We start from the raw sequence: 18,668 nt of genomic DNA, 5'->3' as shown, positions 1-18,668 counted from the left end.
CATTATAAATTAGTGCAAGAAAAATAGTAATAATTTTATAGTATATGCTGTCATATCTAAACACTGGGATGGCAGTGTTTTATCAGCATGAAGTATGTATCCCTTTCTGATGCAAATAAGAAAAAAGAATGTTTAACCAACATTTATTTTAAACAGCAACCATTTGTTTCTGTTGGCATTCTTACTGGGAATGTAGTTTTCTTCTGAACTGATCTACTGTTGCAGTGGGGAAACAGCTGAAGGGCCTCACAAATGGCAGCTTATGGGCAGCCAGGGAATCTTCTTATGGCCAGCAACAACTACTTACACATCTGGAAGCTCACCTAAACCACACCCAGTGGTCATCACTTCTCTGCTGGATACCTTCAGATGATGAAGAAGAAACAGTGCTACCAGGTACTTTATATGTATGAGCTAAATAAAAATAGTTTACTCACTGACTTATACCATTTAAAATAAGAGGTTGGAGCGTCACAAATGTGATCATTTCAAAGTTGAAAAATACAATTATGTATAACTGAAGATTAGGGGTATGGGGCTGGGGAGAAGGGAGCCCTTGTAGACTGCTAGAAGGAGCAATAGCCTTGGAGAAGTCAAGGTAAAAGAGTGAAAATGTTCATGTGTCTGTAACTGACAAGTTAAACCCTACCATGAGGCACCTGGGAAAGCTTCTGCTCCAGAGTTTACCTACCGACTTCAGTAGCACATGTTACCAGCCACCTCACCATCTCCCGCCGTCGCCAATTTAAGGTTGACAGTGTCATTCGCATAACCTATAAAAACAGGATAACAAAATGTTTGGAAAATTATCCTGAGTCAATGAAAAAAAAAAACAAAAGGGATAAACTATAAGGCATACCTACTGTCTACCACAAGGAAGATGAAAGCATGATTTAGAACAAAACTCTACATATGAATTTGGATTTGTCCATGGCTACCCCAGATGGCCTTGTCACAGCCACATTCTCCTCCTGGCAAGAGGCCCACTGACCAGATGTAGTATCTGAATCAGTTACTCTATCTTTTCTCAGCCACAAAATCACAGGGCTGGACTGGAGCATTAAACACAGCCCATGCCCCTTCTCCCTCCCCGGATTTAACATTCCATAGTTTTATTTCTGAGGTTCCTGTGAATTCATTCTAACCAGGAACTCTCAGGAGGAAAAAGAGGTATTTTAAAATAATCATTTAAATTATTCCTTCAATCTCTGACTGCTCTTTTCTGGTGACCATGGAAGTACCAGGTTTATGGGGGGAAAAAAAAATCATCCTTGATTTCATTAGCGATCAGATTTTGTTTTTTGTTTTCTAACAGGAAGTCCCTAAATAAACATATCTACCTCTTCGTACTTCCCCCATTCTTTAAGATTCAAAATATCCAGGGACATCATATCCCCAAAGGCCCAGTGGGATTCCTTTTTAGGTTCTGGAAATACAAAGGGTCTGTGAGATTCCTTCTTAGGTTCTAGAAAGCACGAGGCAAGGACTAAGCTCTCATGCATCTCATATTTACCAAGAATTCCAAATAACCAGAAAGCTCACGCTAATGGTGCTTTCTGCATCACCTCTAAGATGAGGCAAATGGTGACAAAAATTAGCCAAATAACAAGAATTAAAAAAAAAAAAAAAAAAAACTTCTGATTTACCATTGTGTAGCTTAAAAGCAATCTTCTAAACCCTTTGCTTGTACAGTACTCTATGTTACAGTGGTAGGTGCATTTTTCTGTGATCCTAGTATTTAAACATTATTAGTCACTGTAAGGGAGAATCCCTAACTAAAATATCAGATTATTATTCAATCAGGGGATATACTCCCCATACGTTAAGTAAATGGGGTATAACAATTTTGCTCATTGGTTTTTAATGGGAAAAAAGCAAATGTTAATAGAGATGCCATGAGAAAAATAGAAACAAACTTTTTAGTTCCTGGTTTATACCGTAATCTGTTCAGAAACTGTAAGGAAGCAAATATCTATCTGCATGACTAACTCAAAATGTTCTTGGTATTCTGTTCTGCTGAACTCTAAAACTGGACTCTGGCCCAATCACCCCTCCTTTACCTATTTTTCTCAGAGTTATTAAAAGGAGTTATAACTGTCCATCTATTATGAAAATGTAAACATCAATAAAAATTTACACTTCCTCTAAAAATTTAACCCTAGCAAGTGAATCTTCACTATACATGCTAGCTTTATTTAAGTCTCTTGTCAGCAATAATTCTTCTCCCTTCACTCAAAGGAGAAGCAGTGTTGTTAAGGCTGCAATTCAGAAAATGGTTTTTGTAATTGAAAGACACAAATTAGGCTTCTAAATGTACAGTCCCTGCACCTTACATAGCAGTCTGGTTCAGCTGGGAGTGACCATGGCTCTGAAATACAGTTCTCTTCTAACGTCTAACAGATCTGTACTCCAAAGAGTCATTTACCTGCACTCAAAAATCCAATCCAACAAAAACAACCCTAAGAGGTGCCTTTATTTAGCAGTCTTTGATGTCCCAGGAAAGACTACCAGTCATGTACCTGCAGGCCCAGCTCCAGAGACACTTTCAAAAGAGTGATGTCTGGCAAACTGTCCATGAGAGTTGCTATTTTAAATGCATCTTGGGCAAGCTTGAAGATATGTGATGAGGAGTGAATGTTTTTCTGGATGGATTCTAATACTGTTTCCAGCCTCCGAACATCGCCTGCAATGAACAAGGGAAAACCAAACCAAACCAAATCAAATCAAAGCAAAGCAAGACAAACAAACAAAAACCATACAACCATACACATACACAGAGGGGATAGAAAAGAAACAAAACAGAACAGAAAGCACAAGTTAATTCACCTAACATGTTCACAGATGGTACAGGTGTTACAACTAGGGCTCCCATAATTACTGCAATGTCTATGAATCTCGGCTTCACAAAAAAAGATACACCGAGACACACCCTCAATGACTCAAAGCACGTATGAACCAGAGCCAACATGAGACAGCAAACAACTCTCCTAGTTCCTACTTAGGAATTTTTGGTGACTATTTCAGGAAGGAAAAAACATAACCTAACTTTTAAATCTGCTTCTGAATTTCAACCATGTATATTTTCTTGGCATGGTAACTAACCTGAACTCTGCTGGCAGCAAGTTAACGATGCAGGTAAATGAGGAAAATGCCACCTGTTTTGCCTTAAAAGCTAACATCTAAAGAAAAAGATCTCTCCAGTCTCTCTGACATTAACACTACTACTGAGAATTTGATAGAAAACGTGACTTTAAAAAAAAAAAAAAAACCCCAGGCAAATGAATGAAACAATTATGAGGTCTCAGGACAGTACAGTACCTTTGGCTGCAGTTAGCATGGTGGATGCCAGCTCACACTGCTGGGACTCAATGTGGCTTAGAGTGAACCAGCGAGGGTAGCGGTTGGGAACAACTGATGCAATGTGGTGTGGGCGGGTGAGGTCTCCAGATGGAGCAGTAGATTCCAATACTAATAACCTATAATGAGAAGACAAGGAAGGTGGCTCCAAGTTATTTCTTGTCCATTTCCTTGGCCAGAAAGACTGGCCAGCAGAAGCCAGAGGATTGGGTAGATATTCACGCCTCTAATTGAGAAAGGGCTGGTACAGCTATACTCTGCTGTCTAGATGTGAAATATTTAGACTTTTGGACAGTTGTTTGGTAATAATAACTGTTCATCATCCAAACCTTGTTAATTGCTCATCACCCAAACCCAAGAGGTTTTCTTTCTTTAGCACCATTAAAAAAATTACAATATTCAAAGAAATTAAGACATGCAAACACTAAAGAACTTTTAAACACAGGTCTTCATGTTTACCTACAAATTATGAATCGTATGACTCAAAAAATAAATCAACAGAAACTGATAGTGAAATGGATAATTAAGACTGAGATCACATTCAAAGAGCAGTGCATACTTAAGATGAGTAAGATTAACCTATTTAAACATAAAACAAGAAGGGAAGTAAAACGAAAATAACCTCCTTTCCATTCATTCATACTTTCTGCACAATTAGTTTCTTATGACTTCAGGAATGTGACATTATACTATGTTCTACCAACCATATTAGAGAAGATAAATGCAACCTAAGTGTCTGTCCCTTGATAGTTTTGCATAAATTCAGTGTGATTTCTGATTTTTTAGTAAGAATATGTTAGCTGGGTGTGGTGGCATGTGCTGTAATCCCAGCTACTTAGGAGGCTGAGATGGGAGGATCGACTGAGCCTGGGAGCCATGATTACACCACTGGACTCCAGCCTGGGCAACAGAGCAAAACCCTGCTCTCAAAACAAACAAATAAAAAAAGAGTATGTTGACAAAAATATTTCTAAAAACAAAGCCCATAATTCTAAATATAAGTACCAAAAAGATTAGTAGAGTACCTAAAACTACAATAATTTCTTTACAACCATCAAAATGCTGGGCTTCATTCAAAAACACCAGTCTTAATAACTATGAAATAAGATAAGAGCTGGAGACCAAGGAGAGTCAGCTGCGTCTGGGAGTGATGCTGGCCTCAAGGCCCCACCCAAGAGCAATTATTGCTCTGGTAAGCCAAATGGCTCATTCTCTTCTCTTTTTATCGAGGAGCAAAAAGATGTTAGCACTAGAGAAGGTGGCAAGATAGGCAGTTAAGTAGTAAGAATATTGGCAGAGTTGCTATTTAGCTTTTTTTTAAAACTCAGAATATCCTTGTATTCACAGGCAGGTCTTGCCAGACTTACTGTAGAAGAAACTAATCAATATCCCTGGGAAGATGAGAAAATGAGTGTCGAAAATGGCCTTCCTCAGCCTTCCTCTTCCAGAAGGACTAAGAAGCAAGTGAGCAACATTTCTCTTTTCCTTCTTGTTCCCTGGGCTGCCTCACAATACCTGCTGGGGCACATTACCTGCCTTCCATGGAAGACCTTTGTTTGGCAGGATAGTAGTGGCAGACAGAAGAGAGAAGGTGGAAAAAAATTCCCCTGTACTCTGCTAGTATTCCCCATGAAGAAACTGCCTTGGCAGCAACCAAGGACAAATATAAATTAGTTTGTGAGTGTTAGAAAAGCAAGCCTTTCTGCCTGGCATATACCATTACATAAGCCAGAACCACACAGAAACTTTATGCTATTTTACCCTTAAACTTTGCCAGTGGTAGTAGCAACAGCATCTGGTGGCATCATAATATTAACATCTTCCCTTTAAAACAAGAATAGAATTCCTCAGCGTTGAGTAAGTATAGAGCTGAGCATATGTCTTCATAAGACAGCTTCCATTTCAGCTTCCAAAATTGAGAATAGAAACCTACTTATCATAAAATCGTGCTCTAAAATATAAACCAAGTGGTATAATGCAATTTGGTGGGGGATTTTTGTTGATGTTTGTTATTGACTTATTTTTTGGTATTTTAAAAATAGACAAAAGAGTACTTATAAAGATTTTCTAGCAGGTTAGTAACATTCTATATTGCCAAGGAAAGCATGTCAAATTACAGGATGTCAGCCTTAAAACACACTGACACATAGGTGTACACACAGACACATACATACATACATTATTATTGCATAAAAAAGAGGCCTCCTGATAGATATAAGCTACATCCAATACTTTCAGAACAGAGTAACTTTGGGGATACTGGTAATTTATAGGCAAGGATTCATTTTAGAATCTACTTCACTGATTACAGACATAGAATCTTTGATGAAAAGCTTCTTGAGATCAAACTATTAATCAGCACACACAAGCTTTTAGGTCTATAACATGGCTTGTCCTTAGGTGATTATAAGGATGTCTAATTTGTACTTTTCATTAGAGGTGTAGGAGTATTTTATTAATTTTTTTTAAAGGAAAAAGAAAAAGTCGACGTTTTAAAAAAGATGGCTGTTTCTTTTCAGTCCTCAAAATTTAAAGGTTTCATGTAAGATTGAAATATAATCTTGAACACATTAAAATATTCACCTTCAACAAATCTGTGATAAAAATAATTATTATGTGAAATAACTTCTAAAAGAATGTAGAAATCGGTGGGTGGTAGAGAACAACATATTCTAATTGTTATTGCTGAAAAGGAGACCGATGAGGAGACGGAAGCAGTCAGAAGGGAGTCAGGCAGATCCTGGAGGACCCCTAATAGTGACTCCTTCACTGCTAAATGCACGTCCCACCCCCTCTCAGCCCCCAGTTATTGCAGATGTGCCTTGGTAATACAGGGAGTTGCTTTCCTGCACTACTGATAGAATATGGAATTATAGCAGGTGTGAAGGTCTCCCTCAATTATATTCAATTAAGTATATTTATTATTTACAACTGTTTCAAAAATCAATTGTTTTCAAAACAATTATTTATGAAGGTTTCAACTGAAAAAAAAAAAAAAAGAAAAAAAGAAAAAAAAAAGCCACAATGTGCTTGAGTCTTGATAGCAGCAAGGATAATTCTTCCCTTACTTTAGACAGAAGCAAAACAAGCCAACAAACAAGTCATCTCCACAACGATCCAGGAAGCATAAATAGTTTCTTTAGCTTTTCTCCTGCCTATAAGAAACATGAAGGAATAAGTCAGTTAACAGCCATGCTTCCCAGTGGGAATGTGGCCTGCCTCTGCCCAGCTGGGCTGTGAATACATACCGCATTGCTCTCAGTGCAATTTTGTATGCCAATTCAGCATCATGAGGTAGGAGAGAGGTGAAGAGATACTTGGCAAAGGTGTGCATTGGAACGCTCTCCCGATGGATTATTTCGCCTAAACCACTATATGGTCCGGCTGTGGGAAGAGAGCATATTCATTTTACATTCCTAAAAATGAACTAACACATCTTGTAAAGCGTATTTTTAAAATGACATGTAAAGTTATAACATATACAAGTTAATCTAGTTAAGAATTTCATGTAAATAACATAGAAACGAATAAAATTCTTAGTCAATAAAGATTCTTCAGGTTATAGTATCCCTTTTATAGATTTCACCTCATGAACAAACCCCCAACTGTCCCATAGCTATTAAATGAAAAACACAGAACTCAGGGGCAAAGAGCATTCACAACACATGTGCCTCAGAGAAAGGAACCCTCTTCTATAGCATAAAACCTTGCTGCATTTGAGTAACATCCTCTCAGTGGGTGGCATCAGAGAATCCTGATTTACAAATGCAGATTAACACCACAGCTTAACTATGGAACCTACCCCTGGACCCAAGAAGGGTTAGGGGCACAAATATGCCAGGTTTCCAGAAAACTCTGTTTCAGGGGTGAGAGGTGTGGGAGGATTCTGAACCACAACTCTCTAACTATACACATTGTTGCTCTAATTAGTAGCAACAGATACTAATTCCCAGAAAGTGATTATTACTAAAAAGAATAGTTACCCATTCGATATGTACCATAGGCAAAAGAAAAAAATTAAAGTAACTGGAAATCTACTACTCTTTGGGCTCCATAAAGCCAATTTTAAAAGCAAAATTACATTTAGGCTGTCAAAATTCATTTCTTAGTAAATTCTGACAGGCATGGTGGCAGAGCCGACTTCCCCTGTGTGCTCTTTGAATGCTGCTTTGAGAAGGGCAATATACAGACTTTTAAAATAAATTCTGAAAGGAGACCACAGTGGTTAGTTCAACCGCTTTACACTTAGAATACTTATTCCTAGGTTTAGTTACTATAAAGTGTTTAATCAGTTTCCACATCACCTTTGGGTAACATCTGCTTCATGATTTCTAGAATTATGAATGATGACACTACTGCTCAGAGGACATGCTGTATTTGTTTTCCATGAGAAAAATCAGTCTGGTAAAGATTTAGAATGCAAGAAATGTGGTTCAGAAGAATGGTAAGAGCAGTTACTGAATTGGTGGTTGGTTATGAGCACAATACATTCCAGATCATTTTAATGGAGGTTATTTTTTAATTCAGCTGAGTTTTTTGTTAGTATTTTTGAATTATTCATTATTTACATACTTTAAAAATCATACAAATTTTTTCACCTAAACTAACATCTAATCTAAATCTCTAGTTTTACCAAATCCATTAATCTGTAATTTTAAATGTTTTAGTGATTTGATATACTTCAGAAGTTCATATAGCATTATGCTTGCACCTTTTGTTCATACAGCAAGGCTACACTATTTAAGTCATTAACTGTTACAGACTAAATATGTATGTCTTCCAAAATTCACATGTGTAGGCCCCAAGCCCCAATGTGACTGTATCTGGAGTGAGGGCCTGCATGAAAGTAAAATGAGGTCATAAAGGTGGGTCCCGATCCAACAGGATTAGTATCCTTATAAGAAGAGACACTAGAGCTTGATCTGTCTGTCATGTGAAGACACAGAGAAAAGGTAGCCATCTTCAAGCTAGGAAGAGAGCCTTCATCAGAAGCCAATGATGAGGCTGGCACCATGATCTTAAACTTCCCAGCCTCCAGAACTGTGAGAAATACATTTCTGCTATTTAAGCCACCCAATCTGTGGTATTTTGTTATGGTAGCCCGGTCTAAGACACTATTTTACTTAAGGACTAATTGCGGCAAATCTATAGTCTCTTTCACTGTTTCCTTTAAACCACCAAGTTACTTTTTTTGTACTATTCAGGGAGATCCAGGATGCATAATCAATTCTTTGCTAGATACCACTAAACAAGTAAAACATTCAGTCAGGTATCAAATAATTATTTGTGGATTAATAATTAGTGTAATTCCTGGATTCTAGTACTACTCCTGGACTCTAGTACTACTGAATAATGAAAACCTGACATTTGGCACCAAGTTTCCCCAGAGGTGCTTGTTCCATATGCTAATTTATCTATTCAATATTGTGGCCAGGAGAGATTAATACTAGCAACAATACTCGGTGACTGCTTCCTCTTTTCAGATATCTGGGCCTGTTAATTTGCCTCTAACATTTGCAAAGAGTGTAACTGCACAAAGAACTTGGTGGCCTCATGTAGTCAATTTGGTCACAGAGTTCTCAATCTTCTAGCACTTATAGAAATGGCCCTGTGGCCTCCCCACCTTGAACTGTCTCCTGTCCTGCACCTGTTCACTTTTTGTGGGCCTTGCAGGGTCAGGAAAAGAGAGGAGGCAGAGATGAGTCAACAGTGCTCGGTCTCAGGCACAGTACTCAAAAATGTTTGACGGGAGGGATGAACTAATCAAAACCAGGGCAAAGTTCAAAATATTAATGAATAATGAACATGAAGATACATTTAGGAAGGTAAATATAAACAGATACCACACATTATCAACTTTGAAAACCATAGTTCTTCTTTGTAAACTTCAGTATAAGGGAAATCAAAAGTCAGTCAGTATAGCCCGTGACAAGACAGCATCTACATGTTTGTGACTAATGACAATGCTTATAGGAAAAGAAATTATATGGGAGAAAATTGAAAGAAAACAGCAATTGAAGAATCAGGATCACTCTTGAAATTTGTCAAGATGGGCTTTTTATCTTTACAGCTCCAGAAGAGTGCTTCAAAAAATTACTATTAGAAATTTTTACCAAAATTAAGCATGCTATTAAGGTTTACCTAAAGAGCATTTTCCTTTTAAAATGCATTTCTAAAACATATTATACTCATGTTTGAAGAAAATGTTTTCTTTTAAGTAGATCTTTTGCTTTGGACAAATAAAAGGGGTGCTAAAATGTTATTTTCTCTAAATCCCTTACCTATATGTAGTAGTTCTGAATATAAGATGAATATAACATACTTTATGAGCCTATCAATCACAGAGAATCCCATAACAACACACATGTACTTGAGAAATAGATGCAGTTTTATCAGTTAGACACCACCTAAATTTGCACAAAAGATTACACTACCACAGTAATTACATTTACTTTTGAGGAAAAAAAAAATCTGAAAAATATTGTCAGCCAAAATTTGTTAGGCCCTTTAAAACTTAAGCTTATGAGAAGAAGGAAATTAGACCGTGCCTCAGAGATTCTATGAAACTTTTTCCTTGATGAATCTGTGCCTAATGAATCCTCTGAAATAACTAGTTGGTGCAGTGGAAATTCACACCTGCAGCCTTCAGTCCTTTATTAGCGTGTGCATATGACATATTTAAAACCCAGGTGTCATGTAACCGCCAGTAATTTGGAGAAAGGACAGCCAATTGCTGTTTTATTATTTAATTGATTAAGCAAATAGGAACATGGCTGCCAATAATAACTCACTAAATATCAAAACTGCATTTATCTCACAAACAACATAGCCTAAATGAAACAGATCCTTTTCAAGGTTTGTGGCATTAAATGGGGTTATTTTGTAATAGGCTATCATACATAACCAAAGAAATCAAATGATACATATCTAAACATCCACGATTTTTTATTCAATGACACTATTTTTTAGACAGTGAACATGTCTTTGACACTCCATGACTATAGCAATCAGGATGAGTACCATATGAAATGCATTCAGACAGTACTCTTAACATAAGAAAGATTAGCACCTGATAGGGAGAGATCCAAGATGGCCGATTAGGAGGAACTCGCGAATGCAGCTCCGAGAGAAAGCGCAGAGGGTGAGTGGACGCCGCATTTCCAGACGGATATTTACTGCCCACAGACCAGGAGATTCACAGGGGGAAGAGCACCACAGGTCGCCAGCGCTGCTGGCTTGAGCGGTGCGGCCGCCGCTAGGCCTGCACCCTGAGGCAGGGAGCAGCGGCTCCTTCTGCAGAGTGAGCGCGACTGAGTCCTCTGTAAGCCAGCAAGGGGAGCTGAAACAGGGAGTCAAGCCAGGAAATTCCCTGGGCAAAAACGCGCCACGAATCTCAGAGCCGCCGCTTCAGCAACGGCTCACTGGGCAGCGGATTTTTACTGCCCACAGACCAGGAGATTCACAGGGGAAAGAGCCCCACGGGTCGCCAGCGTGGCTGGTTTGACTGGCGCAACTGCTCGGCCTGTGCCCTGAGGCAAGGGAAGTGGCTCCTCCTGCAGAGTGAGTGAAACCGAGTCCCCGGTAAACCAGCAAGGGGAGCTGAAACAGGGAGACAAGACAGGAGACTCCTGGGCAAAGAAAGCGCCTCAGGAAACACAACTGAACCCGGGTCGGTCCAGCTCTGTGGGGGAGGGGCGCCCTCCATTGGGACACACCCTGCAGTTCCTAGGGCAATTTGCCACAAGGAAGGTAACCCGCCACTACAGAGACTCCCTCACTACAGGGGCGGGCCATCATAGTGGAAACAGTTCTAACTACGCCCATATAAACAAGACGGCAGGAAAGTTCACAAGGAAGCTGGGCGGAGCCCACAGCAGCTCAGCGAAGCCTCTACAGGCTGAGTGCGACTAGGCTGCCACCTTGTGGGCAGGGAAAGCAACAACAAGACAGCGGAAAATCATAACTCCCTAAATCCCCGGGACAGAACACCGGGAGGGAAGAAAAAGGGGGTTTATGAGTTCTGCTGCTGCAGACTTAAAATTACCAAAATCAGAAAGACAGCAACTACAAAGTCGATAGGTGGATAAATCCACAAAGATGGGAAGAAACCAGCGCAAAAAGGATGAAAACACCCAAAATCAGAACACTTCTCCTCCTACAAGGGAGCACAACTCCCCACCAGCAAGGGAACAAGACTGGATGGAGAATGAGTGTGAGGAAATGACAGAATCAGCTTTCAGAAAGTGGATAATAAGAAACTTTCGTGAGCTAAAAGAACATGTTCTAACCCAATGCAAAGAAACTAAGAACCTTGAAAAAAGACTTGACGAAATGCTAACGAGAATGGACAACTTAGAGAGGAATATGAGTGAATTGATGGAGCTGAAAAACACAACACGAGAACTTCATGAAGCATGCACAAGTTTCAACAGCCGAATTGACCAAGCAGAAGAAAGGATATCAGAGGTAGAAGATCAACTCAATGAAATAAAACGAGAAGGCAAGATTAGAGAAAACAGGGTAAAAAGGAATGAACAAAGCCAACAAGAAATATGGGACTATGTGAAAAGACCTAATCTACGTTTGATAGGGGTACCTGAATGTGACGAAGAGAATGCATCCAAGCTGGAAAATACTCTCCAGGATATTATCCAGGAAAACTTCCCCAACCTAGCAAGGCAGGCCAATATTCAAGCCCAGGAAATACAGAGAACACCACAAAGATATTCCCCTAGAAGAGCAACACCGAGGCACATAATCATCAGATTCACCAGGGTTGAAATGAAGGAGAAAATACTAAGGGCAGCCAGAGAGAAAGGTCGGGTTACCCACAAAGGGAAGCCCATCAGACTCACTGCAGATCTCTCAGCAGAAACCCTACAGGCCAGATGAGAGTGGGGGCCAATATTTAACATCCTTAAAGAAAAGAATTTTCAACCCAGAATTTCATATCCAGCCAAACTAAGCTTCATAAGTGAAGGAAAAATAAAATCCTTTGTGAACAAGCAAGAACTCAGAGATTTCACCATCACCAGACCAGCTTTACAAGAGCTCCTAAAGGGGGCACTACACATAGAAAAGAACAACCAGAACCAGCCACTCCAAAAACACATGAAACGGTAAAGAGCATCAACACAACGAAGAATCTGCATCAACCAATGGGCAAAACAGCCAGCTAGCATCAAAATGACAGGATCAAATTCACACATAACAATATTAACCCTAAATGTAAATGGACTAAATGCCCCAATCAAAAGACACAGACTGGCAAACTGGATAAAAAGCCAAAACCCATCAGTGTGCTGTATCCAGGAAACCCACCTCACATGCAAGGATACACAAAGACTCACAATAAAGGGATGGAGGAAGATTTACCAAGCAAACGGAGAGCAAAAAAAAGCAGGAGTTGCAATTCTCATCTCTGACAAAATAGACTTTAAAGCAACAAAGATCAAAAGAGACAAAGAAGGACATTACATAATGGTAAAAGGATCAATGCAACAAGAAGAGCTAACGATCCTAAATATATATGCACCTAATACAGGAGCACCCAAATATATAAGGAAAGTTCTTAAAAAATTACAAAGAGACCTAGACTCCCACACAATAATAGTGGGAGACTTCAACACCCCATTGTCAATATTAGACAGATCAACGAGACAGAAAATTAACAAGGATATCCAGGACTTGAACTCGGACCTGGAACAAGCAAACCTAATAGACATTTACAGAACTCTCCACCCCAAATCCACAGAATATACATTCTTCTCAGCACTACATCACACCTACTCTAAAATTGACCACATAATTGGAAGTAAATCACTCCTCAGCAAATGCAAAAGAATGGAAACCATAACAAACAGTCTCTCAGACCACAGTGCAATCAAGTTAGAACTCAGAATTCAGAAACCAACCCAGAACCGCACAGCTTCATGGAAAATGAACAACTTTCTCCTGAATGTTGACTGGATAAACACTGAAATGAAGGCAGAAATAAAGATGTTCTTCGAAACCAACGAGAACGAAGACACCACATACCAGAATCTCTGGGACGCATTTAAAGCAGTCTCTAGAGGAAAATATATAGCAATAAGTGCCCACATGAGAAGAAAGGAGAGATCTAAAATTGACACCCTATCATCAAAATTGAAAGAGCTAGAGGAGCAAGATCAAAAAAACTCAAAACCTAGCAGAAGACAAGAAATAACTAAGATCAAAGCAGAATTGAAGGAGATAGAGACACGAAAAACCCTACAAAAAATCAATAAATCCAGGAGCTGGTTTTTTGAAAAGATCAACAAAATAGACAGACCACTAGCCAGACTAATAAAAAAGAAAAGAGAGAATAACCAAATAGATGCAATAAAAAATGATAAAGGGGATATCACCACAGATGCCACAGAAATTCAAACCATTATCAGAGATTATTACAAGCAACTCTATGCACATAAGTTAGAAAACCTGGAAGAAATGGATAAATTCCTGGACAGTTGCCTCCTCCCAAGCCTAAACCAGGAAGAAGTTGAAACCCTGAATAGACCAATAACAAGGTCTGAAGTCGAGGCAGCAATTAAGAGCCTACCACCCAAAAAAAGCCCAGGTCCAGATGGGTTCACAGCCGAATTCTACCAGACATACAAAGAGGAACTGGTACCATTCCTACTGAAACTATTCCAAATAATCCAAAAAGAGGGAATCCTTCCCAAATCATTTTATGAGACCAACATCATCCTAATACCAAAACCCGGCAGAGACTCAACAAGAAAAGAAAATTACAGGCCAATATCCATGATGAACATAGATGCAAAAATCTTCAATAAAATACTGGCAAGCCGATTGCAACAGCACATCAAAAAGCTTATCCACCATGATCAAGTAGGATTCATCCCGGGGATGCAAGGCTGGTTCAATATACGCAAGTCCATAAATGTAATTCACCACATAAACAGAACCAAAGACAAAAACCACATGATTATCTCAATTGATGCAGAGAAGGCCTTTGACAAAATTCAACAGCCCTTTATGCTAAAAACTCTCAATAAACTAGGTATCGACGGAACGTATCTCAAAATAATAAAAGCTATTTACGACAAACCGACAGCCAATATCATACTGAATGGGCAAAAACTGGAAGCATTCCCTTTGAAATCAGGCACTAGACAAGGATGCCCTCTCTCACCACTCCTATTCAATATAGTACTGGAAGTTCTAGCCAGAGCAATCAGGCAAGAAAAGGAAATAAAGGGTATTCAATTAGGAAAGGAGGAAGTCAAATTGTCTCTATTTGCAGACGACATGATTGTATATCTAGAAGACCCCATCGTCTCAGCCCAAAATCTCCTGAAACTGATAAGCAACTTCAGCAAAGTCTCAGGATACAAAATCAATGTGCAAAAATCACAAGCATTCCTATACACTAATAACAGACTTAAAGAGAGCCAAATCAAGAACGAACTGCCATTCACAATTGCTACAAAGAGAATAAAATACCTAGGAATACAACTAACAAGGAATGTAAAGGACCTGTTCAAGGAGAACTACAAACCACTGCTCAACGAAATAAGAGAGGACACAAACAGATGGAGAAACATTCCATGTTCATGGTCAGGAAGAATCAATATTGTGAAAATGGCCATACTGCCCAAAGTAATTTACAGATTCAACGCTATCCCCATCAAGCTACCAATGACCTTCTTCACAGAACTGGAAAAAACCACCTTAAACTTCATATGGAACCAAAAGAGAGCCCGCATAGCCAAGTCAATTCTAAGCAAAAAGAACAAAGCAGGAGGCATCACACTACCCGACATCAAACTATACTACAAGGCTACAGTAATCAAAACAGCATGGTACTGGTACCAAAACAGAGATATAGATCAATGGAACAGAACAGAGGCGTCGGAGGTGACACAACATATCTACAACCACCCGATCTTTGACAAACCTGACAAAAACAAGCAATGGGGAAAGGAATCCCTGTTCAATAAGTGGTGTTGGGAAAACTGGCTAGCCATATGCAGAAAGCAGAAACTGGACCCCTTCCTGACACCTTACACTAAAATTGACTCCAGATGGATTAAAGACTTAAACATAAGACCTAACACCATAAAAACCCTAGAAGAAAACCTAGGCAAAACCATTCAGGACATAGGCGTAGGCAAGGACTTTATGACCAAAACACCAAAAGCATTGGCAACAAAAGCCAAAATAGACAAATGGGACCTGATCAAACTCCACAGCTTCTGCACGGCGAAAGAAACAGTCAATAGAGTGAATCGGCAACCAACAGAATGGGAAAAAATTTTTGCAGCCTACCCGTCAGACAAAGGGCTGATATCCAGAATTTACAATGAGCTAAAAAAGACTTACAAGAAAAAAACAAACAAGCCCATTCAAAAATGGGCAAAGGATATGAACAGGTACTTTACAAAAGAAGACATACATGAGGCCAACAAACATATGAAAAAATGCTCATCATCACTGGTCATTAGGGAAATGCAAATCAAAACTACGTTGAGATACCATCTCACACCAGTTAGAATGGCGATCATTAAAAAATCGGGAGACAACAGATGCTGGAGAGGATGTGGAGAAATAGGAACACTTTTACACTGTTGGTGGGAGTGTAAATTAGTTCAACCATTGTGGAAAACAGTGTGGCGATTCCTCAAGGACCTAGAAATAGAAATTCCATTTGACCCAGCAATTCCGTTACTGGGTATATATCCAAAGGATTATAAATCATTCTACTATAAGGACACATGCACACGAATGTTCATTGCAGCACAGTTTACAATAGCAAAGACCTGGAACCAGCCCAAATGCCCATCGATGATAGACTGGACAGGAAAAATGTGGCACATATACACCATGGAATATTATGCAGCCATCAAAAACGATGAGTTCGCGTCCTTTGTAGGGACATGGATGAACCTGGAAACCATAATTCTCAGCAAACTGACACAAGAACAGAAAATCAAACACCACATGTTCTCACTCATAGGTGGGTGTTGAACAATGAGAACACATGGACACAGGGAGGGGAGCACTATACACTGCGGTCTGTTGGGGGGGAGGTGGGGGATAGAGGGGGGTGGGGAGTTGGGGAGGGATAGCATGGGGAGAAATGCCAGATATAGGTGAAGGGGAGGAAGGCAGCAAATCACACTGCCACGTATGCACCTATGCAACAACCTTGCAAGTTTTTCACATGTACCCCAAAACCTAAAATGCAATAAAAAAAAAAAAATGAAAAAAAAAAAAAAAAAGAAAGATTAGCACCTAAGTCAAATTGGCTAAATAAGTGGAAAACTTCTTTATCAAGCTACCTTCTAATAGGAAGACTGCTTGCTTGCGAAAAATTTTCACCAGTGTGTCATCCAATTCAATTTCCTGAAGCTTAGAAATGAGCTGCTCCTCATTCCGGCAAACTTTCTCTTGTGTGTACAGCCCATCAGGCATGATACGCTGCTGTCCCAACCCTATCAGGGCTACTTCCACAGCCAGCGTTAAATAGGATTCCCCTTCTTCTAAGAATTTGTGTGCAGGTAGATGCTGGTATTCCAGAGACTTGCACTGTCCCATATTCTCTGCAAAATGCCACAAAAGAAACCGGAGTTCAGAAACTACTTTTGCAGATGATATGATAAGTACAAATATTTATACTTCCCAGTACTAGCAAATGAATTATTGCTAATGATGAGAAAGCCAGAAAACATGTTTTTTAGGCTAAAGTACAGTTCTCCAGTATCTTTTTAAAAATGACCATGAATGATTAAATGTTTATGTTTTGAGGGATATAACATTACAAATACTTTTCTCCCATTGAAAATAAATCTCCAAAGAAAACTATAAATGTAAGAAAATATGAACTAAGAATACTTAAGAGAAAAAATAAAATTTAATTACAAAACAGTAAAATTACATGATGACTTGCAGTCACCACTTCTTAAATCCTGGCATTCAAAAAGTTTCTATAATAAAAACAGTAAGGAGCACAACATATATAACCCAATTTCAACGTCCTTTTTATTATTCAAGAGTCATCAGTTATCACAAGAGCAACGATTCTTTGAACACTCTTGTCTCCATTAAAGTGCTTCCATTCTTTTTTTTTTTGTAGAGATGGGGTTTCTCCATGTTGGTCAGGCTGGTCTCAAAATCCTGACGTAAGGTGATCCACCTGCCTTGGAAAGTGCTGGGACTACAGGTGTGAGCCACTGTGCCTGGCAAGTGCTTTTATAAATTATAACAAATTCAATCATCAAACTCATAAGGAAAGCTAATGCAGACTCATACCTTTCACCCTCCTGACAGTGTTTGGGTTACCCACAGTCCATGAAGGCAACTATTACAGGGGAAATTATGAAGGGACAAGAGTTGAGCTCACCCAGCGTGGAAGCAACAAAGGGACATCCTCACTCCCTGCCTTACCTCCACCCACTGCCCTCAGGCAGTCTTTTGAGGTATGATTCTGAAGTTTCAATGGGTCAAAGTGAAATCTCAAAACACAGCTTTCAAGGAATATGTCATGTAAAACAGTTTTAAATGACATTTAACATTCCCCCCTTAAAGTAGACTAAAATATTTACATGACAAGTCACTTTCAATGCAAAGACAAATTTGAAAAGCACCAAAACTAGATTTTCTAGTTCTAAATGCTAAGATACACATCCTTATTTTATACCTTTACGCTAATAGTCATACATGTGAATAAATTCTTAGATGCAGAATCACTGGTTAGAAGAGAATAAATATTTTTAAGACTCTCAACACATGCTGCCAACTACCAACTCTAAGACTTTTCCCAGTTTTGTAGCAGCCTGTCTGAAAGCATGAGAGTGCCCATTTTCCTGCTCTCTTGCTAACTAAAGGCACTGTTAACTATACGGCTCCATAAAACACAATGTAAAGAAAAACAATGACTACTGTCATTCAGGGTTTAGAAAAAGAAAAGCACATGAAACAAATGTCAATGTCTTTACCTGTAAAATCTGAGAACCCAGAGAAGTTCTCATCATCAATGCGGCAGGCCTCCATAAGGCTACTGAAGAGAGTGCCCACAGGGTCCAGAGGATGTCCAACCCAGCCCTCCAGATTGGTTATCGAGGTTATGCTTTTATGGGGTAGTTCTGTGTAAGAAAAGGGAATTGAGAGATGGGGGAGTAGAAGGGAGATGAAGGGAAAGAAGTGGGGGTAACAGAGGCTTTATCATTTAATAGCAGCATCCTGATAAATCAGTTCTGAATTCTGTTGGAAATTCCCCTTTAATTAAGAAACCAGTAAAAAGGTACCATAATCCCCAACTTGTC

At 39.2% G+C, this 18,668-nt stretch overlaps 1 protein-coding gene across 2 annotated transcripts in view; it reads right to left on the bottom strand.

Annotated features, from left to right (window-relative positions):
• Positions 1-18,668, bottom strand: part of ZSWIM6 (zinc finger SWIM-type containing 6) — a 217,752-nt gene that overhangs the window by 3,516 nt on the left and 195,568 nt on the right. For both annotated transcript variants that reach the window (XM_064376011.1, XM_064376012.1), the window contains exons 8-13: positions 18,342-18,488; positions 16,686-16,946; positions 6,606-6,741; positions 3,319-3,476; positions 2,520-2,683; positions 692-773 (exon numbers count right to left, since the gene is read on the bottom strand). In XM_064376011.1, coding sequence (XP_064232081.1) covers positions 692-773; positions 2,520-2,683; positions 3,319-3,476; positions 6,606-6,741; positions 16,686-16,946; positions 18,342-18,488 — 948 coding nt within the window. The remainder of the gene's footprint in view (positions 1-691; positions 774-2,519; positions 2,684-3,318; positions 3,477-6,605; positions 6,742-16,685; positions 16,947-18,341; positions 18,489-18,668) is intronic.

Source organism: Aotus nancymaae, unplaced genomic scaffold (assembly GCF_030222135.1).
Source record: "Aotus nancymaae isolate 86718 unplaced genomic scaffold, 86718_ANA_hifiasm-v0.15.2.pri h1tg000014l, whole genome shotgun sequence".
In the NCBI taxonomy this organism is placed as follows: domain Eukaryota; kingdom Metazoa; phylum Chordata; class Mammalia; order Primates; family Aotidae; genus Aotus; species Aotus nancymaae.
This window is presented reverse-complemented; position numbering and strand designations above follow the sequence as displayed.